The sequence below is a fragment of the Brienomyrus brachyistius genome, chromosome 3 (assembly GCF_023856365.1).
Source record: "Brienomyrus brachyistius isolate T26 chromosome 3, BBRACH_0.4, whole genome shotgun sequence".
Taxonomy (NCBI): Eukaryota; Metazoa; Chordata; class Actinopteri; order Osteoglossiformes; family Mormyridae; genus Brienomyrus; species Brienomyrus brachyistius.
Window position 1 is genome coordinate 22,881,043 of NC_064535.1, and position 26,091 is coordinate 22,907,133.

Here is a 26,091-nt window from a genome sequence, read left to right on the forward strand (position 1 = left end):
TTGCCCTAACCTTGTTTAGCAGACTTCACCTTCGGGGCCATCATGAACCTTAACTGACGCCGGCGCGTTTGAGCTGGCGCGTACCGAGCAGGCGCTGTCCAGCAGCTGAATTGGCGGCTCGTGAACGCTCGCGTTTCGCTCCCACGAGCCGTCGTTTGCACTACTGACAACGGCTTTACATAACATTTATCTCATAATACACTACACTGAAAAATCTACGATTGCTTTGCTGGTGTTGCGGGTTTAGTGCCATAATGCTTCAGACTATCATGACACAAAAAGTATTCCCCACCAATGAAGTCAACTTACACAAATGATTCTCCAAGTACGAAATACGACAGAAATGCCCAGAAAATCGGGCGCCCTAAAAAATTAGCCAAACTGGTATTGTGCATGAGCGACAAACTTGACTATAGAAGTAATTATTAACCAGAAATTGTAGTTGATCCCTGGCAAACGTCAAAAGGGGAAGTGCATCATTAATCTGAATTTCATGGTTGAGATTAAATTCTATATATATGATAACCAAGGATAGACAAACTGGCTGGGTATACCAGATGGCCTGTCCAGGTCTGACGATAGCAAATCATACATAGATTCTACTTGCATCCATCTATCTATCCAGAAAGCACCGTCTCTAAGACATCCAGAGCTTGGACACCTAACCTGTCCAAGGGTTCTATAACCAAGCATGGTTGTTAAAACACCTGAAACATACAAATCATTTGGGGCTCATTTGGAATCATTTGGAGCTTCAGCCCCAAAAGCCGCAAGCTTGTGCACCTCTATCCAAATCCATTTTCAACTTATCCTCAGCCCATGAAGAACCAGGAGCTAATCCGGGGAAGCTTAGACCATATGCCAGCGGTGTATTCTCCACAAATAATTTTATTTCTTGAAATTTGTTTCATTAGGTTACTAGACAGTAGTAAAAGATTTGTCACAAACCTTAGAAGGAAGCCCTTGAGAGAAATGCTTAACCGAATTACTTAAGCAGATCCTTAATTTTGAGAATAATATTTTTACTGGCAACCTTAACTAGAAGGACAAGTTTTATCCCACTCTTAACATCACCACTGAGTGGCGCCATACTCATAATTCATTGAACTAGCCCATAACTATTACCATTTTTGCAATTGCAGAGGCCAAGAAAGAGGGATATTAAATCAGTTATAATAATGGTGAAAGGTTAGCGAACAGTGTTTCAGTTTGTCATTTATAATTCATAAAAATGATGAAGAGGCATTTTCTACACAGATACATACATTCAGTAACTACTTTATTATACGTCTAGATAGTACCAGGTAGAAAGCACTCAGAGAACTGTTTCCAGAATAGGCGAGTCGTGCATTCACAGAAGCCTTTCTGCACACCAGTGGTGTACTGAGCTATTACTTGTCAAATTGCGGCATTCCTGTCAGCTTTTAAAGGTCTGGCCAGTCTCCCCTGTCCGGTCTCATTAACAAGGTGTTTTTGGCCACAGAAATTCCATTGACCGGGTGTTTTATTCATCACACCATTCTCTGTAAATTCTAGACACTGCAGTGTGTGAAAATCCCTGTTTCTGAGATGCTGAAATCACCGCATGTGGCACCAACAATCACAACACGTTCAAAATTACTTAGAATAGAAGTCTCAGTCGTTCATCTGCTTAGTTAAACAGCAACTGAACCTTTCGCCCTAGCCTGTGTGCTGCATTCAGCTGTTTACATGAACAAGCAGGTATATCTAACAAACTACACACATACATAATGAAAGACATGGAGAAAAAGAAAGTGGAGAATTAGACCAGACTTTTTTTGTACTGATCATAAAACTGAACGCAAGCATTGTGTAATAAAAACATTGCTTTGGAAATCAAATGGAAGAAGCCAAACCTAACTGCGCTGTAACCCATTGCTTCATAGTCTGTCATTTCATGGCTCATTAAACAAGATACCATCCCATTTGACAAATCAGTTTTATGTTCTATTTCTTACCTTTAAATTGATTTCAGGATAGCATGGTGGCTCAGTGGATAGCACTGCTGCCTCACACCTCCTGGGTTTAGCCTGTTGGTTTCTTTGTACAACACATGGATTTAGGCTAACTGGCATCTGGTAATTGGCCATAATGTTTGAGGATGCATGTATGTTAACTATGATGGACTAGCATCCTGTTCTGGGTGTTTGTTTGCTGTCTGTACTCTGGGACACGTTATTGGAAGCTGGATAGCTGGATGGAAAATGGTTTCACTGCATTTTTTCTGCATTTCTCATCCAACACTTAATTCAGGGACGTTTTACCGTTCATGAAAACCTCTCTGCTGCACTTTGCAGTACATGAATTGGACTTTTTGATAATGTTACAAAAATGACAATGATTGTTTTGCACGTGGTATATGGTGAATGGAGCAATCAATTCAAAATAGGTTCAAAAATCTAAGTTTTATCTGCAGAAAGAAATATTTCTGTTCGTCGTCAGTATATTCCTCTTCAGCTTTCCCCCCCCCCCCCCCAAATGCATCAACAGCCCATTACTCTCGCACTGCAATATTGCGGTCAAGGACCTTCTTTGAATCCAGCATACAATTAGATGAAAACGGAGCTACTGTGTTATATGTGCAGTTCAAAAACATTAATCAAAGTAAAAAAAAGAAAAAAAGAAAAAAGAAAGAACGAAAAAAAAACTAGGTCGGGCTTTCTGGAGTTCACTATCTCCATTTAAATAATAATAAATAATAAAAGGTTCGATTAGTCAGAAGAAAAAGTGGAGGAAATTTTAACGGCTAATTGGAACATTGATAATACACTGTACACATTGCACTTGATCATACAAATGAATGTCCTATTTAACAAGAACCACCTTCATTATGCTCCAATCGTCAATGCTGAGCGAACCTCGGCTTTAGTGCCCGTATGGACCAATTCGCCAGCAGCATGTGTGCGATTTGCGGAAGTAAAATGGGATTATTTATCTAAATGTCTTAGATTTCAAGAATTATGTTTTGGAACGAATTTAATATTTGAGGCGAACTAAAGCTATTCTGCCAACATGCGCTCCGACCGACATACTAATCTGTCCGCGCCGTGTGCTATACCTCCCAGCTGCATGCATTTCGAGAAAATTGAACTTCTTTTAAAACCACGGGCGATTACCATTTTAAATGGCTGTAAACAACTTGATAAATTGATAAATATCAAGTGACGGGCTAGCTCTCCTGGCAAACCATGCGCTCGGGCAGTGAATATTAACGTTTATCTCAGCAGAAGTGAATCCGCCTGCTAACGCCGCGGCGCGCCTAATACAGTGACAGGGGCGCTCCATTGCACGATATTTGCTCTTTCCTGGACGCCGTGCAGAGCGGACAGTCGCCGTGTGGCTCACTTGTTACACGGCTAATTTCAGCATTTGTAACTTCTACAAAATGGGGTCTAGTATATTTGGCTTTCGTGTTCCGCCATTTTGTGTCGGTGCAGCACATCAATGGCGGGGCACGTGTAATGGTTGAATGTGGTGTAAACCCCTTCTAGTACGTAACCGGCCGGTAGCTATGGACAGGGATCATTAACAACTTCTATTTACTACGGCGCGCTTCCGTGTCCCCTGCCGCTGCACAATGCAAGCCGGTGGCGCAGAAGTGCTCGGCTATTTGCGGTGGCTGCTGGCGGCCAGAAAGGCATGCGGCTGTAAATGCATGGTTTAATGACACTATCTCGTTCAAAGCATGGGCAGAAGTTTATGGCGTAAAAAGGCGCATTTCCATTCTTAAAATATCCATTTGCCTGTCAGCCTTACTCACTATCTATGATCGGGTTAAAGTTCAACATGAATAAAAATAAGATGCATTTAAGTAGAGATGTCTGCTATTTTACATTGTGCTTCAACCATCTGAACCAGGCACGAGTCTGTCATACTTACAATTTAGTTATAGGAAGTTAAAACGAAACATTTTTACTCCGCGTGTCAGAACCCTCGCTTTAGACATCATGCCGCTTATTCGCTCCTAGATTCGGTCAGAAGGCGCGTATTATACTAGAGTTTTATTAGACACAAAGTTAAAAATATACGATGAAACTGACGTTATGCATTTCTAAGCAGCATATACACATAGCATAGCATAGTAGTTACAGTGTATAAGTGAACGTATAACCTGCTATGTTGAGTATAGCCGTATGAAGAAGAAACATTTTATCTCAATACGTAATACTATGTAGTAGAGGTTATAGCCAAAATTCAACGTTCACAGGTGCACACACAGTCAAAAGAAGTACAAGCTGATGTAGTTTGTGAGACTTGTGGCTTCATACTTATTTCAGTGGAACTACAATGTAATTTTCACGGAAGAAAAAATAAACTGGTGTGTTGCACATTTCAGCCATACGACACAGGCCATTAAAGCAGTGTATTCTTTTTCCCCCCACAGAATTTTAGATATTTCGTTAACATTCCATAAAAAGCACATCGACCACAGTAACTACAGATCACTTAACCTTAGTTAAATATGAATATATAATACACGTGCAGACAATAAAAATAAATTAATTTTACTTTCAAATCGCGTCTATATTGAAAGTCAGAAATTTCCTCTCTCCCCCATGCTAGGTGTATTGCTGTGTTCTTGTTTTAACGCATTTAGGAAGTTTGAGATGAGCCCTAAAAGAAAACACTGTCTATTGTTCTAATAAACGGCTTTGGATAGTGTAGTACCGTTGTTTCTAATAGAGGGCGCCGCTCGGCAGTGCGAGCCTCCCGGCCTTTGGATCTTTGTCTGAAAACTGGATCCCGCTGCCGCTTCACAGTGTGCGCGATTTGCTTTTGAGCCGCCTCCGTTGCACACTGTGAAACCACTCCAAAACGAACTTCGGCCAAAACAATTCATTTACCGTTTAGTGCAATGGCGATTTCGTTTCGCCGTCGAAACGGATCGTAATTCGGACGGTCGGTTTAGAACTTATAGAGGGCTAAATCGGCTTGTGTTTTCTGTGTTGTAGTCTGTACCAGTCATTAGCGGGCTGTCGCTCCCTTCGCCTTATTTCTTTAACTTTTTAAACACTCGGCTTCGCGAATGACTGGGCGCCGGTGGAGTATGGGAGCCTGGGCGTCTTAGGAAGCGAGCGAGCGGGGTTTTAACAGCTTTTCATACATTGAAAAAATGGCAAACTCGACGGGGAAAAATCAGCCAGATCAGCGAAGGAAAGGACTAGCTTTCCTGGACGAACTGCGGCAGTTTCACCAAAGCAGAGGGTGAGAAAGGGTGGCTTTTTATCTAGCAGAAATATAACTTTAAAACCGCGTTTAACTTCAAATGGGAGCGGTATCGGGGCCTCGGGTACGGCTTCTTGTGTTTATTTTTTTTTTTTTTAATATTGCGGTTTTTTTTCTGCCTCAGCTCGCCGATCAAGAAGATCCCGGTCGTGGGTGGGAGAGAGCTGGATCTCAATGCTCTCTACACCCGAGTCGTTTCTTTAGGCGGATTTGCGAAGGTGAGTGCGGAGCCTCGCATGTGGATCTCCCACCTCTCGACTCACAACATGTTTCCCTGCGTCGGATTCCCCGGGGCACCCAACAAAGAGGCAGCCTTGGCTTTTTCCCTACAACCCCCACGGGCCCCCCCCTCCTCTCCAACGAGCACCACCGCCGCGCTTTCCCGGAGCCCAGGGCTGCGTTAGGGGGTCGAGAAGAGGGGAGAAAAAAAGACTGCTTCGAGGCTGGCCTTACGCTGTTTAGCCTCGCCGGCTAACGGCGTTATGGAGGGTGGCCGGCGTGTGGAGAGTGTGCCGCTCTCCTCCGCGCCGCCGCTCCGCGCCTCCCCGAAGCGGCTCCGCTCGCAGCCCCCGGGAGACTCCGGCATTAACGCCGATAATCGACACGGAGCGGCTGTGTAAGGGGGAGGGGGAGGCTCCCCTTTTTCGGGGCTCCCTTTTTCGTAAATATTAGCGGTAAGAAAAGACTAGGCGGAGCGCTGAGAAGCGCCGTGCCGGGCTCCTCGACTGACGGCAGACTGTAGGCCGCGCACAGGCCCGTGTTTAAAACACAGTTAAATATGAAAGGAGCCGACATTTCTGACAGCTTGTCACCGGCGATATTGATCGCGGGGACTGTTGGTGTTTATTTTAGCCGACGTCTGCTCCCCCTTTCATAACACTTTGTATGCTGGATTAGCCGGAGAAACTTATTTTAGCTCATCAAGTGTTACAGTTTACAAAAAAAAAACATACATGCATACATATCTGCCCAATGTTCATATCATATTAAAGGGGGTATATCTATATGTAATAAAATCAAGATCGCAGTTAGGCTTGGTGCTTGAGAGGGGAACGTTTTGTAAAAAATATTGGTTTGAATTAATCGGAAGTTCGGCTGCCCGCCGTAGCATCACTCCGCTGTGTTGCTCACTAGTATTGGTGATTTACACGTTTTGTTCCCCTCCAAACTTTCTAGGTTTCGGACAAGAATCTGTGGTCCGAGCTCGGTGAAGATTTTAATTTCCCCAGGAGCTGCTCCAACGCCGCTTTCGTCCTGAAGCAGTATTACCTCCGGTGAGTGTCTGGGCCGGACGGCCGGGCTCGCAGGCGGGCGGCGGCGGCGGCGTCCCGGCGAGCTGGGAGCATGTGGCCACTGTTTACATACTCAGCTTATAACGTTAAACCAGCGCCTAAGTCCTCTTGAAGCGAAGTTTCTGTACATTTGGAAAATGCATTTTTACGGCTGGTTGGATTAGGGGGGAAGCTGGGGTTTTGGTGAGAGTGCAGCTTTCGGGACGGGGCTGTTTTTAAGCGCTTTTAATTCGTACGTGCTTGACATCGCCGGTAACTTAGAGTTTTTGCTTCGTGAAGGAGTCCCGCTGGTGAGTTACTGGGCCGGAGGTCGCATGTGGAATACGAGCAGACGGCGTGGCCCTGTTTCTCCCCTCCCAAGAAGGGTTTTTGCTAAAATGAAGTGAAGTCTTTGCATTAAGAGACGAGACATATAAAATGATTTACTTCTTAGGTTATGGCATCCAGCGCGTGTAGCTTCAGGTCGCCCTTATCTTTCCCAGTTCAACACGCCGGGCCCATTGTGCAAAAAGAGAAGGAAGCGAAGGTCTCCATGGCTTAAATGCAGGAGCTGCACGTTTATCGATTTTTGCTTTCCCATCTCGGCTGATTGCCTTTTTCCCTCCAAAAAAAGTTTCTCCAGCTCTTCAACCTGCTGCGTTAAACTGGGGGGGGGGGATTGCTGTGTTGTCATGCAGAACGGCCATATGTTTTTGCTTAGCTCCTCCACTGCAGCCGCCACAGGTCCACGTTTTGCATCCCCTTTCAGTTTGAAGTATTAATTAGCTTTAAAATTAGTACTTGGGACTGATTTACAGGAGCCCAGTGAAGATCACCTGAACCCAAGGCCGATTCGGTGTTATCAGAGGTATCTGAGGATTGTGAATCTGCCGCTTGCCGTTTCTTCAGCTTGATAATAATGGTCATGTAATGAATGACTTTTTTTTTTTTTTTTTGACCCGTCTAGACAAGTCAGATCCACCAGTGATCATGTTACAGGGAAGGTAGTAGTTGGGGTGAGGTGTTAATAATGACCACCCTGACTTGTTATAACTGAGAAGTGCAGAAAATTTTAATGCCTATCAGAGTAATTCTGTAATGATTTGTCTTAAAGACCTTTAAAGCTTTGATGCTAAGTTTGAAACTGCTGCATGCTTAGTATTTCCGTCTGGAGTATTAGGGGAAGATCTGGAGATCCTGCAGTTCAGAATTGCAGGGGCATCAGTTAGAGGGAAGTGAGATTTTTTTTTTGCCACACATGGCAAGGCCTTGTCTGCTGACACATTACTAATACCTTTGGGTGATTTCAGTCATTGCAGAATTGGAGTAAGGAGGCTGTTTCGAATGTTTATTTTATACTGGTGTGTAATTGGCAGTTTGCTGTGTGTCGGTATGGATAATATTATTTGTGGCCTGTGATCAAGCTTAGATTGCTGAAGGTTATCCCGGTTTTCTTCAGCATGAAGCTGTTTGTCAAGCAGTGTGATGTGTTGACAGTACGAGGGGGCAGTACTTGGGCATTAGATTTATCAGGGGAACAGACCCCATCTCCCCTTCTTGCATTTTTTTCCAGATTTTTAGAGACAAATGTGCACACATCTGCTTTTTCAGATCAAGCTGCAGTACCTGTAGCTCTTGCCACAATGCCCTTCTCTGTATTCGGAGCGGGTATTAAGGGGCACGGGGTGAGACCTTTCACTGCTCTGTCACCACTGAAAATGCCCCCATCCTAGATATTAGGATTTTGCCTCCGCATGTTATGGGTATGTCTGAAATTGTATTTAGTATTCAAGCAAGAATGCAGTCTCTTACTTGAAAGTACTGCTTTCTTCAGCAAAGACCTCCTTTTTGTCCTGCAGGTCTCTCAGGGTTGTACGTACTCGATGGTCGTTTAATCTAGTGTGAAGAACTGAGGTGTACGATTATGTAGATTTTTGGGAAGGCTTTGCAGTAAAACTTTAAGCATAATTAATTTTGTAGATCCTTGTCAGTTAACTCTCACCTGGACTGGAGAATGTAAGATGTGTGCAATCTTGTGCCATTCTGTAACAAAACTTGTAATATGACTGAATGTGCATACATTGGTTGGGCACTAATTGAATGCTTTTTGGGTCTGTGTGTGATTTGAAAACCATGCTGTTAATCCTTGCACCGGTGCATGCCAAATCAACAGTTTCGTCATGTGAACGGAGGAGGACGACGTTACTCTAGTTTAACGCTCCTCTCGCAGAGCTTGCTTTTCAGTACTCCAAGAAAGTTCTCTAGTAGTTCTAAATTTAAAACACTTATCCACTGAAATAAAACAAAAAATGATTACCCTTGTTGTAATAGTAAAATGTGAAAATTTCAGTTACAGTGAGACGTGCAGGTATCTAGTCGAAGCAGCTGTGTGTTTGTACTCTTTGGTTTGCCTTGAGACCTCAGTTCCTCTGATTGGTTCTGCACACGTGCATCTTGCCACAAACAATGACACTTGCCTCTGAGCTATTACTACTTCACCTCTTTTCTGTTTTTTTTTTTTTTTTTTTTTTTCTTTCCCCAGGAGATACGTTATCTGTACTGTGCTATATTAGTCATATTGTCATGGATGTGTAGGCAAGGTTTTTAATCTAGTTTTGCTTCGCTGTGTTACAGTCAGATGTTTTTTTTCCCATCTTTGGCTGGCTGGCCATGCTCACCTTATGCCTGCTTATGAAATGTTGCTCTTTAAGAGTGAGAGATGTGTACTGTTCGTGTTATGCCAAATTGATTGGTCACTTGTTCGTTTAGACATGCCTGTGTTTTCCTGTGCTCTGTGGAACATATTTCTTCCAAGTGCTATCAGCCCTTTGGTGGGTGATGTAATCGGTGTCCGCAGAGTATTTTAGCGGTGTTATTTTTCCTCTTCGTGAACGTTGTTTAATAATTTGGGAATTACGATATTCGTTGGCGTCGGGTATCCACTTTGACTTTTGTCGGACTTGCTTTTTTGGAGATGTTGCTGAATCTCTTGTGGGACGCAACTGAAATTGAAGGAAGAGAAGCTTGTGTTATACATGCAGACTTTTAGGCTTTTCACACAGCTTGGAAAAACCTATAAATTAAGGCTTCCTTATCAGTTCCAAAAAATGTCTGGGAGGAAATAACTCGTCCATGCTGGACTCCCCTCCTGCGGGCACTGCTACATGCATGTGCCTTGAGAATTATGGGTAACCCCTGTGTGTTGTGTCCATTTTCCTTGAGGGAAAACGTGTTACTCTAGCCTTCTCTGATCCAGCGCGGAGCGGTGGAAGTTTCACCTAAGTGCTCGCTTGCTTGGGATCGCCTATTTGATCTGCTACTTTTATTGTACTTTAAATAGTAAGGAATTATGTGATGGCAGTATATGTGGGGGATGGGTCTCCATCGAGCCCTTTGAACTGCCCTCATCTCTTGTTGCACATGTTTTGATTGAAACGAGTGTCGGGCTGCAATGCTCAGTTTTGGAGGGAAAAATGCATGGAGGAGCCAGTGGGCCACATACTCTGAATAGATTTTGAGACGCAGTGACGAGCCATAAGCAGTACATGCAGTGTTTGGGGTATGATTCCCCCGAAACACCCATTGGGTTTAGGAGAGTGTCTATCGGCTTGGCTCTCAGTGGTCCATTAAAATGAAACCTGCTTTTAAGAAGTGTGGATCAGTGCTTTGATACCACAGATGTTTGTAGTCTTGGATGTTTAATTTATGTCTAGGGGAAGTTTAGGAGTTATACCATATGGTGAGTTGTGTATTGTGTTCTATTTTGTGATATGTTTCATATGTACTGTATTATGGAAATTAGTTAGTTGGATATGCTGCTCATTTGCACTTGCTAGCTTTGAGCTTGGTGTGGTAGCATTTTCTGAGAAACTGTCCTTTAACTTCTGCTAGAAGGTGTTTCCGAAGCCTTCAATGTTTTCCGAACTTGCTGCAAACAGATATTTATTCCTTTGGTTGGAGTTTTTGCTAACTCAGTATGTTGCATACATCTGTAAAACGGGTCTTAATTGGGCTAGTTGGAGAGATTATATAATTCAAAATTGTGTGTCTTATTCAGTTTCTTGACTCCAGTGTGAATGTATCAGCGTAAGATTTTAGCTTGTGGTGTTCTGTTTGGAAGTTCATGTTCTTTTGAAACTATCAAGCTGTGTTATAGTAAATGTTGTTAATCCTATTATGAACCGATTCAAGTAATGGAAAATAAGACAAATTGGCTTGAAACTACGTAATATAATTAATTCCTTCCGAATTTATTTTGTACCAATGTGAAGTCTGCCCAGTATTCATCTAGATTTATATAAGAGTTAAGGTTTTAACAGTTACCGCTAACACATTTGCCCATGCAACATTCATTCTAAATTTACAGCTGTCTTTGTGAAACACATGCAAGATTTGGCAATACTGTAGCATAGCTGAATCTAATTTATATTTTAGAGAAATGCTGTCCACCTGCATCACATGTCTGTCTTCCTTTTTGATTTTTTTTATTTGATTTTTTTTTTCCCTCTTGATCCCAAGCTTCTCAAAAGGTTTACATTCAGTGTGTCCCTGGTTTGTAGATGTGCTGTTAAACTGTCAGAAAAGACATTCGGCATGATTCCTTAATGTCTGCCCTTATATGAAGTCTAAAAACGTTTTCAGAGACTCTTGGAAATGTCCTGGAAAATCATTTCGCCGAAGGAGCGGGGAAACCTCTCTGTTTCTGGCAGTATCACAGTCTCGGTGCCTGAAGAAAGGCACCTTTGCTGGGATAATGCCGGGTTTACTTCTTGCCTCTCTTAGTCTTGCCTTTGCAACTGCAATTTGGAGAACTAATCATGGAATTTGAGCTCCGGTCTTCATGAGAATTGAACTGTGGAAACCTTAATCTTGTCAGTTTATCCATTGTATGTGGTGTTGGGAAGCCCGGTGTGTGTAAAACATTCCGTGTAATGTTTTGGTCAGCTGCATCACTTTTGCTACTCTTTCTTCTTACACAACCACGTGGATTACTGAACAGCGGACTGGGTGGTGATGTCTGTAGTAAAACAAAGTGCAGATAACCAGCTGGCTCAGTTCTGTTGAAAGACTGGCATCCTACATTGGTTTTGAGTTTCTTAATATTTATTGCAAGTAGAATCTAGTAAGTCTTTCTGAAGAATTGTGTCGTTCTTCCTAGCAAGCAGGTCCTTATGGAGGATGTCTCCGTTTAGAGGTGGAAAGGTCACCGTGGAAGTGAATATGGCGAACGCGAAGCCCGGGTGCTTTTCGGAAAGGGGCTGGTTTGTGGCTGATGCAGCCGAACCTGCCGCTTCACTTTTAGGCTGCGTTCCAAGCTCGCTCTCTGCACCTTGAGGGAGCTTTGATTGTCCTCCACTGACCTGAGAGTGAACTGCATGCAGAGTGCTTGTGATGTTGATAAAACTTTATTTGCTTTAATGGCAAAGCACTGTATTAACTGTTAAATAGAAATATCAGTGATAGCTTCTCCCCCATAATTACAGCTCTCAGCACTGTGCTGAAGTCTTGCCATAGTTTCTATTGCTGGTCATTTAATACATCACTCCCTCTGCACTTGGCCAGCTTCTGTTCCTTTTGTATATTCTAGTAGCAGGCTGTTAAGGGAATATGGATTTTATAAATTCTGTGGTTGTGTGTTTGTCTAGTTTCTCAGGACCTCGGTGGATTATTTGCTGAATTTAGCAGAATTAGCATGGAAATGCTGCTTCATGTGGAAGTCTGTTTCCTTGGAATTGCCGCCGATAGCTTTCACTCAACGTAGATCTCGAATGTAACGTAACTGTTTTTTTTTTTTTTTTATAAGGTACCTCAGAAGAATGACATTTGAAATTTCCTTACAGATGTATATTTCTATTATTACATAGCTAAGTTTTGATTAGTTTATGGAGCTGTTGGTGAGCCGAACTTGTTCATGACAGAATTTCTGATCTTTACCTTTGTGTGCCCCTAGAGAGGAGATGTCAGGATTAAAACCTTCTGGTGTCTTGCGCCTGCCGCCTTTACAAGCTCAGTAAAGACTCTTTTTGTAGCCCTGGATGTGTGCAGGTTTGAATGGCCTTTAATGCATTTTAAATGCATCACTGCCATGTTGACAGTCTCCCATCGCAACTTTATGAACAGAGACTATGAATCCTAACTGAGCCACATAGCTTGCTAGTTTAAATTCTGTGGTTTTGATGTTGCTTATTTGCACGGCTGGCTATTTAATAAAACGGTTCAGATTAGGGAACAAGGTCACAAGCTCCACTCATCTTGTTTATTGGTGTGTAAATGGTGGTGGAGGTATCTGACAGGCAAGTCTGATTGTATGGTCACACTTGTCATTTACTTATCAAGCTAATTATAGATTATTGCACAGTTGTAGGAGATGGATACAAAATGGGCAGTACATTAACTAATACACAATCTCTGGTAATTTTTATAAGATTGAAGGATTCTGCTACATAGAGGACTGAACTGGAAAACAATTAAAATGCATAGACCAAATTGTGTTTTATCTAAGCTGTGACAAGTGTAACATTGGTTAGATGTTTTTGTGTCGGTCAGATAAGAATTGAGGTTCTTTGGTATGTTTTTAGAGCAGCTTGAATGGTTCTCTCTCTATAGCTATTTGGAGAAGTATGAGAAGGTCCATCACTTCGGAGAGGATGAGGAGGAGGCACAACCTGGCAACCCCAAGCTGTCTCTTCCAGTGGGGGCCTTTCCCTGCTCCTACAACTACCAGCAGCACATTGTATCAGGTAACATACTCCCTTCCCCAGGCTGCTTCTGTTGGGGCCCTGGGATGCTGCCAAGCACAGCAACGCCTGTAACCTTGAATCCCCCACTGCCGTGTTGTGTTGTGTGAATGTGGAGCATATTCCTCTAGCTGCTTACTTTTATTAGAGTATTTGCCCTCTGCTTAACCCAGTATTTAACTTCAGCCGGCTTGGTTTCGGTCCGCAGATTACCTTCGTCAAAGTTACGGCTTGTCTATGGAGTTCATGCCGCCGTCTGATTACAACAAGTTGGTGCTCTCGCTCCTCTCCGGCCTCCCCAACGAGGTCGACTTTGCTATCAACGTTTGCACTCTTTTGTCCAACGAAAGCAAGCACGTCATGCAGCTGGAGAAGGACCCCAAACTCATCACGCTGCTGCTGGCTCACGCCGGCGTCTTCGATGACAGTACGTCTGGCCGTCCTACCGCCCACCAGCGAGCCGAGTCTCATCTTTTCCCGCCGTGACATTTACAAATTGGTTGCTTCTCCCGGCGCCAAACCACACAGTGTTTGTAGATATCTGTGTGTTCCATTGTCTGGTGCCTGTCAGTATCAGTCCAGTGCTGGGTTGGCAGTGCCGAGTCATTTGTGATTTTCATTTTAGTGAAATTTGATTAGTGTTACCACTGGCAAAGGCGATCAGATCTACTGACCTCAGATTTCCCTGCCCTGAAAACAACCATGTTTGTGTTCAATCTGCATCTGTCTACCCTTGCAGCCTTAGGAAGTTTTTCAGTTGTATTTGGGATGGATTGGAAGGAGAAGACGTCCCGAGACTTTGTGAAGGTGAGCCGTCTAGATGCATAGCATGAAGACGTATCTGTAATACGTGGATGTTTTGCTTATTTCGCTATACTGATTGAGATTGTGGTTGTGTATCGCCTCCCGCATCCATTTTCTGTTGCCTTTGAAGCTTTCCCTTCATATTTGTAACCTTGTGATATTTCATCACTAGTCACATGGAGAATGTGAACCTCAGCGTACTTTTTCTGGTGTTTACTTTATGGATGAATGCACCCATTATTATCTCTGGTTTTTTTAGACTGTTGTGATTTGACAAATGACATTTCAAGCTGGCATGAATGAAGCGAGCTCGGCACGACGGAATGATATGTTAATAAAGTCGATTAATCCGTACAACAAAAGCAGATGTGGGTCCGAGTTACCGCCTGATTGACTCGGTAACTGTGTTTTTACCGTAGTTTTGGAAGGACATCGTTGATGATGCTGAAGTTCGGGACCTAATTTCTGACAGGAGCACCAAATCGCAAGGTATGACCCTAAAGCTGTTTGTATCCCGACATTGCCTTCGCCGGGCGATATGCAGTCACGCATCGTCTTTTCTGTTATACCGAAGATGGTACAGGAAAGGAAGGGGCGTGGGATGCCCTGTTTCACCCACCGCGGGATGTCGGCATCAGCGACGTCGAGGGCCAGAGGGTGCTCCAGATCGCAGTCATCCTACGCAACCTGTCTTTCGAGGAGGCGAACGTCAGACTTCTGGCAGCTAACCGCACTTGTCTGAGATTCCTCCTCCTGTGTGCCCACTGTCACTTTGTGTCGCTACGGCAACTGGGGTTGGACACGCTGGGCAACGTGGCGGCGGAGGTGAGGTCCCAGCCCTCTCTGGGGGTGCTGTTTCAGGATGGGGGGAGGGCGAGGTGCAGATTTGCCTAATCGTTAGGTCGGCTTCTCTCTTAGCTTCAGCTGGATCCCGTCGATTTCCGAACGACCCATCTCATGTTTCACACCATCACCAAATGCTTAATGTCGAGGGACAGGTTTTTGAAAATGAGAGGTGAGTGTTTCCCCTACCTGGATTTTTTTTTATGCAAAGATCTGAATGTCCAGAACCCATCCCTTATGATATCTTCTCCCCCAGCCATGGAGATTTTGGCTAACCTCAGTAAAGGGGAGGACAACGCCGTCCTCATCTGTGAGTACGTGGACCAGGAGTCCTACCGAGAGGTCATCCTTCACCTCACTCTCCCAGACGTGATGCTGGTCATCTCCTCACTGGAGGTGCTGTACCAGCTGGCGGAGCTGGGTGAGCTCACCTGCACAAAGATCGCCTCGGTGGACCGGAGCATAGGTACGTTTGCACACGGAAGAGGCCTTTAAAACTCCATGTCCCAGAATGCTGTTCCAAAGCTATCAGTTGGTGGACTAGGGCACTAGGAAATGGACCGTGACCTGAATGCTGCTGGCATTAAGGCTCTCGCAGATCTGCCTGAAAAGTAAAATTTGTAGGCCGTGGTAATTGGGCAGTAGCCAGTGGATCCTCATTTTGTTTGAATGTGATGCACTCTCTTCCGTGTTGCTTGCCCAACCTCACTGTGCTGGGATACCTGTGGACCTGAGTGTCTTTCTCTCACCCTCTTGGCAGATCTCCTAGTGCGTCTCGTATCCGTGGATATCCACACCTTTGGGCCAGATGCTGTGACAGCCGTTAAACTCGTGGAGCACCAGAGCTCCAGCGGACAATCAGTGTCCGAGGTGCGACCCCAGCTGCTGGAGCACCTGCCCCCACAAATGCAGAGCACACCCGTGCCAGGTGGGTCCTTCCTCATCCGCTAGCTGCAGGCGCCCAAAAGAGGTGCCTGATTTAAATAATTCCATTTTGTTACCTTAAGAAAAGAGATTATATTTGATATTTCTAAGAAAAATTAAATTGTGAGCGCATCACTAAAATCCGAGAGTATACATTTTCTTAGTGGAGCGCAGTGGTTATTTTAAACCGGTTTCCTGACATCGCATGTAAGGCAGAAAAATAGTCTGAGGCGTGAGGTGCATTTCATCGTCGCAGCAGCAGCTGTGCATGTCAAGCGTGGCTGCGGCTGATCTCCTCGGGTCGCTTTTTGTCAGCAGTGTCGCGGGTCCTGCCGCAGCCGACTCCCGCGGTGCCCGGCATTGTGGAGATCGACGGCGAGAAGTTCGCAACTCAGTGGTAAGAAGTCAACCTCTGTGGGATTAGAGAGAAGCCCTTTTCATTGCTTTTTCTTTTTCAAGCCTGATGGATATTATTAGGTGCATTAAGGTTGGTGTAGCTCTTTCGATGCTGGTTTTGCCAGCGTCTGACTCTAACCTCACGGCTTGCCTGTGTCGCCGTCTCGCCCTGTTCCCTGCAGGTTACACGCACACTTTGAGACGCACGCCGACGGCTCCGTCTCGCGCTCCGAGATGTACTCTGAGTACCTCTCCACGTGCAGCAAGTTGGCACGGGCTGGCATCCTGACTTCCACTGGCTTCTACAAATGCTTGAGGTGGGCCGCTGGGAGCACAGGGCTTTCCGGGTGCCGCGGTCTCTGAAAACGATGGCGTTGTGGGGGGGGGGGACGTCTACTGGAACTTTTAAATTAGGGATCAGCCCATGTCGTATCGGCATCCCCGCCAGCTCTGGATAGGAAGCAGGGGCTACACGTTGGCCAGGTTTGGGAGCCGGAATCCTGGCTCCGCTCTGCGTGTTTGTGTGTGTGCGTGTGTCTTTGTGGGGGGCTGGGGGGGGGTGTTTGCATGTATTTCCAGCGTTATTCATGTTTCCTCTCAGTGTTTGTTTCCTCCCACAGTACAGACATGCTGTTAGGCTAATTGGTGTCTAATCTGCCCATAGTGTATGATTGTGTGTGTGTGTGCGTGTGCGTGTGTGTGTGTGGCGCACTCCCGTGCCCTGTCCAGGTTGTACCCCAGCCTTGTGTCCTGTGTTGCCTGGGACAGGCTCCAGGCCGCCCGCCCCCCCTCCTCCAACCTGGATAAGCGGGTGGAGGATAGATGGATGAATGAATGGATTAGAGCCGCAGTTCTGAATTACTCACTAGATTTCCCACAGTCTGGGGGCCCCTGATGATCCCCCCCCTCCCCTGAGTTAGGGCTGCCAGTGATTTGTTAAGCAGTATAAATGGTTAAAAAATAGTGGTTAAACAGTAAGCTGATCTAGGCGAGTATTTTCTGTGTAACAAAGTGATGGTAACACAGAGAAATGCCCAGTAAGCTCGTCTTACAGCCCGTTGACGTCCTGCGGTTTGTGCTGTCTCCGTGCGGCAGGAACATCTTCCCAAACCACACGGTGAGGAGGGTGGAGGAGCCCAAGGCGGTGGGGCAGGCCCACATCCACGTGGTGGGGGTCCGGCGGAGGGCCATCCCCCTGCCTGTCCAGCTCTACTACCAACAGCAGGCTGCAGCCGGCCCAGTACCCGGCCCCAGCCCAGCGGCAGAGCCCCCGCCCGTGCCCTTGCCAGGTACGCGAGGCCAGCCGGGTGCTTTAATCGGTGTTTATGCACAGCTAATTTTATTTTTAACTTATGAATATGGCCAAGTTAGCAATTAGCTTCCCTTTGCATTCTGGAGAGCTGCTGCATATTATACGTGTGTGACGCGCGTCTCTGAGCATGCCGACTTTCTGTCTTCCTGCTCAGGTGTACTCCCTGGGGCGCAGTTCCATCAGGCGCCCGTCGGTATCGCCGGGAACCCCAGCTTTGCGGTACAGGGGGCAGCGAGCGTGGCTCACATCACCCACAGGCCGCCTCAAAACTCGCCTTCCCAGCCCCTGCTGCACCAGAACCCCACGGTGACCGGTGTGCCTGGCAAACCTGGAGACGCTGTGAAGGCGGGGGCCATTCAGAGTCCGGTTCCCGGTTCCGTCATCCCAGCTGGTGTGCCTGTTGTCCCCAACCACAGCTCTGCGGCCCCGCCGCCTGTCCTCCCATCGGGGACGCCCGTCGCTGTGTTCCAGCCAGGCATCTCCCAGGCGCACATCTTGGCGGGCCGGGTACAGGGCGTCTGCCCCCCCGGAGGCTCCACCCAGCCTGGCCCGGCCCAGGAGGCCCTGGTACTGGCCGCCTCTGCGCCCTGCTCCTCCCTCCCGAGCTTCCAGGTGGCTGGTGGCCAGGTCTTCACCATCGCGGGTGTCTCCAACCCTCAGGGGTCACGCGTCACCTTCCAGAACATTGCCCCCAAGCCTGTGCCGCCCCAGACACCGCCCCTACCTGCGGCCCCGCCCCCGCAGCAGCAGGGCGTGGTCATCATGGGAGCGGGGCCCCAGCAGGGCCAAGCTTTCGCGCCGGCCATCCACCAGATAGTGCTGGCCAACCCTTCCTCTGTCCCGGGGACCCAAACTGTACAGATAACCGGGCAACCGGGTGTCCCCCCCACCACCCCTGTGTCCCCTTGCACCTCGGCACCTGGCCAAGTCCCCCAAGGTCCTCCCCAGGGCCCCCTACCCACAGTCAGCCAGATGCTCTCCGTGAAACGGCAGCAGCTCCAGCTCCACCACAACCCCCACCCGCCGCCTCCGCCGCCGCCTCCCCCACAAGCTGCCCCTGCCGAATCCAGCCTGATCAAACAGTTACTCCTCCCAAAGCGTGGCCCCTCTACCCCGGGAGGCAAACTCATCCTCCCCGCACCCCAGATTCCCCCTCCCAACAACACGAGGGCGTCCAGTCCGCAGGTGGTGTACCAGGTCACGAACAGCCAAAACCCCAGTTTCGGCGTACAGAGCCCGGCGCAGCAACAGCACCTGCTGGTCGGCCAGCAGAACGTGCAGCTGGTTCCAGGCCCCCTGCAGCCCCAGGGCCCTGTGCAGACTGTGCCCATTTCCAACCTGCAACTGCTCCCCGGACAGCTTATTTCCACAAGTAGCTCCGCAACCATAATCCAAGGTACTCCTGGTAACCAGGTGACTTTTACGGTGGTGCCAAACACGGGGTTCTCCACGGGCGCAGTCGGCAGCAGCGGCGGCTCGCAGGTCGTGGCCCCAGCCACCATCTCCCTTGGTGGCTCGCAGCCTGCGCTGGGCCTGCACGTCCAGGCCCTCAACCAGTCACCGGCGGGATCGATGAACGCGGTCCCGGCACCGCCCTTCCGAGGCGACAAGATCATCTGCCAAAAGGAGGAGGAGGCCAAAGACGCCACGGGGCTCCACGTGCATGAGCGGAAGATCGAGGTGATGGAGAACTCCTCGCTCATGGAGGGCTCTCCCAAGGCGAGCAACGGTAATACCGCGGAGGCTGAGGGGCCGGCAGCTAATGACGGCACCGCTGCCGCCAAGCTGGTCAACGGGAGAAGGTGTGTCGACTTGAGTCTACCTCCTTTCAACTCAGGGAAAAGCCCGTCGGAGGCTGGGGAGGGCACGCAGGTGGTCAATGGGCCTCAGGCCGAGGCCGCTGAGGGTCCCGCCAATGGCGTGCAGGCAAAGGGGCCAGCAGACGCCCCGGAGACGAGAGGCCTCGTCAATGGTGTCTGCGACCCCGACCGAGGAGACAGTTCTCACTTCAGCAAAAACATTCCAAATCACAAAGCTTCCAAGCGCTTGGGAAACGGAGAAATCCCCCGACAGAAGCCGCAGAAGAACCCGGACCCCCCCCAGCACGACACTGCCAAAGCGGATCCGTCGGAGCGGACGCCAAACGGCCCTCTGCCGGTCAACAGCTCCCTGCCTGGTGCCAACACGCTGGCGGGGATGGCGCCCCCTGTCTGCTTGGAGGGCACCAGCAATAGCACCGAGCTTGCTAATGGACCTGTAGTACTGAGCCCCAGCTCGGACTCACCCCCAGTAAAGCAGCAGGTTTCTGCCCCGGTGACCACTGTAAACTCCCTAACAGCCCTGGCTCTGCCCGCCAACGGCTCGAGTGACAGCCGGGGCGCCAAACGGCCGGCTGACGACATGGACCGGGGGACCCTTTCGGGCATCCCCAATAAAGTGGGCGTGCGCATAGTGACTATTAGCGACCCCAACAACGCTGGCTGCAGCGCCACCATGGTGGCTGTGCCCGCGGGAGCAGACCCCATTGCGGTGGCAAAAGTAGCAATAGGGAACGCGGCGCAGCAGAAGCAGAGTGTGTCCGCGGCTGTGCAGAGCAGTCTGCCCCAGGTGAGGCTCTCCGGGAGAAACTTCCCCAACCTTTTCTGTTCATGGCGGCAGCAGCAAAACAAAAATAAAAAATTTGAAATGATGATTTATTTAGCTGCCTGCATAAGTACAGGTGCATAGGAATGCTTCTATTCATATATCCCATCATGCTCTCTTTTGAGACGCACATTTTTAACACATTGCGGGGGATGTTTGGTAAAGCTTGGGAGTCTCAGCCATTTATTTCCGTAGAGCATTTTAGGAGGCTAAAGTCTTTATTTAAGGACCCAAAGGATATGTTCCTTTGCTGCCGGGGCTTGAACCAGCAACCTCCTGAAGACTGAAGTCACATAATCCATGAATCTGCCGCTATCTAACAGACCTGTAGCTACTTATTGTTTTATTAACTTTTTTTTGTTTTTGCTCAACAACCTGGTTTTTGTGAAGTACTTTTATCATCAAATGTAATTGGTCGGGGGGAGTCTCGTTGGGGACCCAGGGGGGTCAGGGTTTTCGACCCAGACGGACAGGTGTGCAGGCGGGACGCTCCCTTGCCGGGCTCCGCCTGGTTGGGGGCGATTTGAATACCAAATGAATTCCCAATCCAGACGATTCACACATGTGGCTTGGCTGGTGAATTTGGAGGTGGTTTGTTCGTTCCACGTCCAGCGTATTAAGTCATTGACTTTTCATACATGAGATATATTAAATTACAGAGGTTTGTAAAGGTGATATTTATGACACACCTTTTATAAAGCTCCTCTTTGAATGGGGTCTGTCTGAGTTGGCTGTCCGATGGCTCTTCAGGGGGTTTGTGGTCATAGTTACTTAACACGAATTCCTGGTGAAACCAATAACCTGCATTATCTGTGGCCTTCTGTGATTCTTGCATTTAACCTTCTGGTTATGTGGTCAGTTCCTTAACCACCATAAAATGACAGTGCCCACCCCAATAGTGGTGATGTAATAATGTGTCTGTGTGGTTTCCCCGGGTAGCCGTCACCGATGGCTCCAACGCCCCCGCATCCCCATCCCACCCAGACCAGCACAGGGAACTCCAGTCCACCTCTGGCTGGGCCGCAGGCCCCAGCGGAACGGGCGGAACCAGCTGAACAGGCCCGGAAACCGGGCCAGAACTTCAAGTGCTTGTGGCAGTCCTGTAAACGGTAAGCCTGGGGGTCGCAGCTTCAGACTGCGGCAGGGGTGCTCCCCGTGTGCCACGTACATCTGGGCTTCTTGACTCGGGGTTCCAATCTATTTTAGGTGGTTTGAGACGCCCTCTCAGGTGTTCTACCACGCTGCCACACTGCACGGCGCCAAGGAGGTCTATCCTGGCCAATGTCTCTGGGAAGGCTGTGAACCCTTTCCCCGGCAAAGGCTGTCTTTCATCACCCACCTGCAGGCAAGCGCCTCCTCCGTCCCTCAATGCCTTTCTGCCGGGCTGTAGCCCAGCCCGGTTCGCAGGTGTGACCTCACCTCACCTCTTTCTCTGCCACCTCCCTCATCCACCAGGACAAGCACTGCTCACGGGATGCCCTGCTGGCTGGACTGAAGCTGGAGGAGCAGATGCTCAGCGGCGGTCCGAACGCTTCCAAGTACGTGTGGCCGTCCGGCCCGGCGTCAGAGGTTCACACGCGGTTCACGTGACGTGAGATTTTTTTAGCTCGCCTGCTGCGCCCTCTTGTGCATAGCTTAAGTGTGTGACGGTTCAGAATATGGTTAATATGAAAACATGGTAATGCGTACCTTTCGCGTACAAGAATGGAGCTTGTCACCGCGGTGGCATATTTTCGGGACGTTTGGAGGACAATAAGGGCAGAGAACTGCAGCGACGTTCCTGCTCATCTTAGGTTCACAGCGAGGCTGTTTTAAGGTTCTTATCGTTAAGAAGTTGCCCTTATTACTTGAATTAGCAAAGTTTAGATCAATGTGTCCAAGGTCACGTATACAGTTTACGATTAACTGTTTATTACAGCCTAAGTTGCTGGCATGGCACTTAAAGTCAACATAACTGTTGTTTACTGGAAATGAATATGTATGAGTGTAGATGTAGCCAAAAGAAATATTGCTAAGTGTGACAGTACAGATGAAAAGAAACAATGTGACACTCAGCATTGCAGTCTTGTGAGTCATTTCAATATGAATGACAATGGTTCTGTTTTTTAGAGGCGACTGGGATCCAACTACATATTTTAACATGGCTGAACTTTACCTGTAATGATGGTTATTTAAGGTCATTAAGTGCTGGAAAATTATGTGGGAAGAATTGAAAGATGCTTGGAGTTTGAACAAGGGGGCAGAATCCCGGGGAAGAAGGCTGGAGTGATACAGACAGTGGAGAATGTGTGTGGTTTTTATTGCCTTGAGCCGACTCGCTCAGAATGGAAGTGTCACACAGGCTGTGGGAAGCACAGTGACATCACAGCCTCCCAGGGTTTTACTCGCGTAGCGTAGTCTGTTTACAAACAGCACCGTGGCGACTGGACAGACGTGTCGCCCACTTCCCTTCGCAGAGTGAGAGGTGGGCTGTAGTGAGCCATGTCAGGTGAACAAGAGCTCCCTCTATACACATTGGTGGGCTTTGTCACTCTGCTTGCTTGTTAGTGACCCCTGCTGTCTGTTTGGGTGAATAGCCACGGGATGCTGTCTTTAATCGGTGTAAAGATTTCATGCGACGTAGAACCGCCCCCATAGACTGAGGTTGATCTTTATTATTAAGTTGCCACACTGTCCAGTATTCATGCTGTTTGTAAAGGCGCTCTAATCTAGAAGGAGACCATCTGGTCCCCTGTGTAGCGTGGGGGCATCTAGGTCAGTCTGTCATGTTCCCCCTACAGGCCCCCGGCTGACAATGCCCCCACCCCCCGGTCCCAGAAGCCTGTGTCCAGTCATCCCAGTGCTGCCCTCATGGCCCTGAGGCGTGGCTCCCGCAACCTGGCCTTCAGGGACTTCACTGTAAGTATGGCCTGCAGGAGGCGCTGGTGCTCAGGGCGTGGCCAGGTTGACCAGCTCGGCGCCTTTGCGCGGGATCCCCGTTCTGCTTCTGCTCGCTGCCCTGATTCCCGTCACATGGCTCCGTGTTTTTAATTAACGTCACATATTGATTAATGGTGCTGTCATTTTTAGGCAGCTGCTTAACTACTTGTTTCTGTCCATGTAGGACGAGAAGGAGGGACCAATAACCAAACACATCAGACTGACTGCTGCCTTAATATTAAAGAACATCGCTAAGCATTCAGGCTGTGGCCGGAAGTAAGTCCATTTCCCAGTTTTCATGTGCCGTGTACGTGGGGGGCAATTTACTTGCTCCAGTGTTTAGGGGTGTGTTGCCATTGGTTGATGGTATGACTGGTTAAGCTAACTAGCTGTCTGGGCGATGCTGTGAGCTATGACTACAGATCAGTGAAACTTCTTCAACACATTTATTAAACATAAGGATACTGTACATTTATACTACAAACGCTGGGGCGTGTCAGTACGCCTGTTGTTTATGTTTTAGGCATGCTACTATTCTGCTGCCACATTGTGAGCATTCGTAAATTGTATAGTACTAAAAAGCCAGTACCCGGATGGAGAGCTACGTCAGATTTTACTGGTGCTGATACTTGTAGTGAGCAAGTACTCGAATTTCCACCTGGAGCATATTTAACACTAAGCCTTTGTAACAGACCAAGTGATTTATAGGTTCATTTGTGTTCATTAAACCTTGAATGGTGTTCTTAGCTTAAATTTCTCATTTGTGTATAATTTTAGTAACTTTTGCATATTTATAATGACTACTTCAACAGAACTGCGATTTAAACACTTGTCCCTTTGGTCTTCGTGCGAATACATGTACCGCTCAAAATAAACAAATATTTAATATATACATCAAGAATGTGACATTCTGAATGTTAAATCCTCTACATTTGTGGAGAAATATATTGGTAGCCGGTAATATATTTACAAGAAGAGACTGAAAAATGTGATTACATGTAACTGGATGTTTTGTTTTGGTTAATCTAATTCTCGTGGTTTAAAAATGGATGCAGAAATTCCATAAATTTCGGTGGAGTTTTGTCTTGTGTCTGGGAAGCTAACGGGCTCTTTAATGCTCTGTGAGAATAGGGTTCCGCTGCCACACAGGCAACACGCTTGGCTGATGTGTTGGTTTCTTTATTCACATTAATCTTCACATTAATCTTCTACATGTAGCTGAGCATCGTGGTGTTGTTTGTTTTCGTTTGTTTTTTTTTTTCCGTTGTTTTGTTTAACGGACTCCCGTCTCTTGGCAGGTTGGTGAAGCGGCATGAGAGCCAGCTGTCCGTGCTGGCGCTCAGTAACATGGAGGTGTCCACCACACTTGCCAAATGCCTTTATGAACTTACGCGCTCCCTCCAGGCGTGAGCAGGTGCCAGGACTGGGACTTGTCAAGTGAGTCAGTCCTGCTTCTCTCCCGCTGACCAGGGGAGAGAAGCTGGATCCAAAAAAAAAAAAAATCTAAATAAATATAGATAAATAAAAGGAAAAGGAGGCTCGAGGCCTCGTTACTGAAGACGGCCTTTGAAGGAGGGTGGGGAGAGGATGCCACGGGCCGGGAAAGTCCACAGCTCCTACCGTCTGAGGTCCGATCAGCCAACACAGGCGTCCTCTCCACACACTGCCACAGGATCTTCCACCAGCTGTTCGGGGGGGGTGGGGGGGGGGCGTTCGGACGCAGCCCTGAAGGGAAGAGTTCCTTACCAGCCACATTGCTCCATACTTTACAATCAGACAAGATTTTTATTCCCAGACCAATATGAGCACATTTTTTGTAACCCTGGGACAGTTTGGCTGAACCAGTTTGCATACGAGTTCCTGAGGGGGGCTGGGGGGGGGAGGGGGGGGGAGTTCAGCGAAGTCGGTGCTGCAGCAAACAACTGGACAGATGGCTGTTCTTCACAACTCGGTAGCTTGGTTTTCTTACTTGAGCTGATATATTTTCACTTATTTATTATCAAAATGAATACCAATATGGTTAAATGAAAATCCTGTAAATGTCTGTGAATATTTATATATATAAATATATATAGATATATAAATGAGAAATGAGTTCATTTCCACGCCTCTGCAGCCACAGGCGCGGTGCTCTGTGGTGTCATAAGAAGCATTACTTTGGTAGATTTTATAATGCTCCCTGTCAGTTGTATCAGATGTGATGTACACTCAGCAGTGGATGAATGTTCTTAGAAAAACTGTACATACTTCTGCAAAGGTACTGATGCTGTAAAGTTTTTTTTTTGGGGGGGGGTGAGGGGGGGGATGGTTTTTGTGGAACTTTTTTTTTTGTATAATATACCTTGTAGGACTCATTTTGCTGGCTGAAAGAGTATGGAATAATATATCTTGTCATTTTTGTAGAAGAAAAACTATTCAAGATATTTTTCCCCCCCCTAACATGTATCCATTGTAAAAGTTTGTCATTGTACAAGCTCAATGCTTGAACAAAATTCTTTTTGTATTTGTAAATTGGTTTAAATACATGGAGTTTTATACAGGTTTACTCCTGTGTTATATTTGCTTTTTTGTGCAGGTATGATATTTTCTTCACGACCTTTTCTATCTTAATATAGTGTGGAGTTTTAGTATACTATTTTTTTTTTTGTTTTTTCATTCTTACTACCATGCCACATTCCGGCCTATCCCCAGACTGTCTCCTATACAGTGTGTTGTGTGTGACATAACTGCCTGTTCTATTAGCATATGAATGGGGATCTTTGACCCTCCACCATTTCTGCTGTGTCAGTAGGGTGTGCGATATGAATAGACCTAACAGTCTGTTAGATTGCCTTTATTTACTTTGGTGACTGTTTATAGTTTTTAAATAAAAGACTGAACCTTTTTTTTTGTCCTTTTTTTATGTTGAACTCTTAACAGTTAACTGGCTGTGTGAGATTGAGGTCTTTTCTCTATCAACAGTTGGAAGTGTCTACATTTATTCGCTATAGGTTAG

The 26,091-nt window shown here is 47.2% G+C and overlaps 1 protein-coding gene across 2 annotated transcripts; it reads left to right on the forward strand.

The window, feature by feature from the left end:
• The first annotated feature begins 4,705 nt into the window (after positions 1–4,705).
• arid2 (AT rich interactive domain 2 (ARID, RFX-like)) lies at positions 4,706–24,608 on the forward strand. Of its 2 annotated transcripts, none has more exons than XM_049009552.1 (21): positions 4,706–5,226; positions 5,372–5,465; positions 6,424–6,521; positions 13,125–13,258; positions 13,464–13,682; positions 13,995–14,062; positions 14,479–14,548; positions 14,634–14,884; positions 14,978–15,074; positions 15,159–15,368; positions 15,663–15,830; positions 16,142–16,223; positions 16,405–16,539; positions 17,318–17,511; positions 17,689–20,141; positions 21,117–21,286; positions 21,384–21,522; positions 21,633–21,715; positions 22,958–23,075; positions 23,281–23,372; positions 24,395–24,608. In XM_049009552.1, exons 1-21 carry the CDS (start codon positions 5,135–5,137, stop codon positions 24,504–24,506), a joined length of 5,079 nt encoding a protein of 1,692 aa, XP_048865509.1. In that variant the 5' UTR covers positions 4,706–5,134; the 3' UTR covers positions 24,507–24,608. The 2 variants fall into 2 exon arrangements, with proteins under 2 accessions (XP_048865509.1, XP_048865510.1); XM_049009553.1 differs by having other exon boundaries at positions 16,145–16,223.
• The last annotated feature ends 1,483 nt before the right edge of the window (positions 24,609–26,091 follow it).

Coding starts and splice junctions, on each gene's coding strand:
- arid2 (XM_049009552.1), top strand. CDS start 5,135: ATGGCAAACTCGACGGGGAAAAATCAGCCAGATCAGCGAAGGAAAGGA. Junction 14,549..14,633: donor CAGGAGCACCAAATCGCAAG/GTATGACCCTAA, acceptor GTTATACCGAAG/ATGGTACAGGAAAGGAAGGG. Junction 15,369..15,662: donor CTCGGTGGACCGGAGCATAG/GTACGTTTGCAC, acceptor CCCTCTTGGCAG/ATCTCCTAGTGCGTCTCGTA.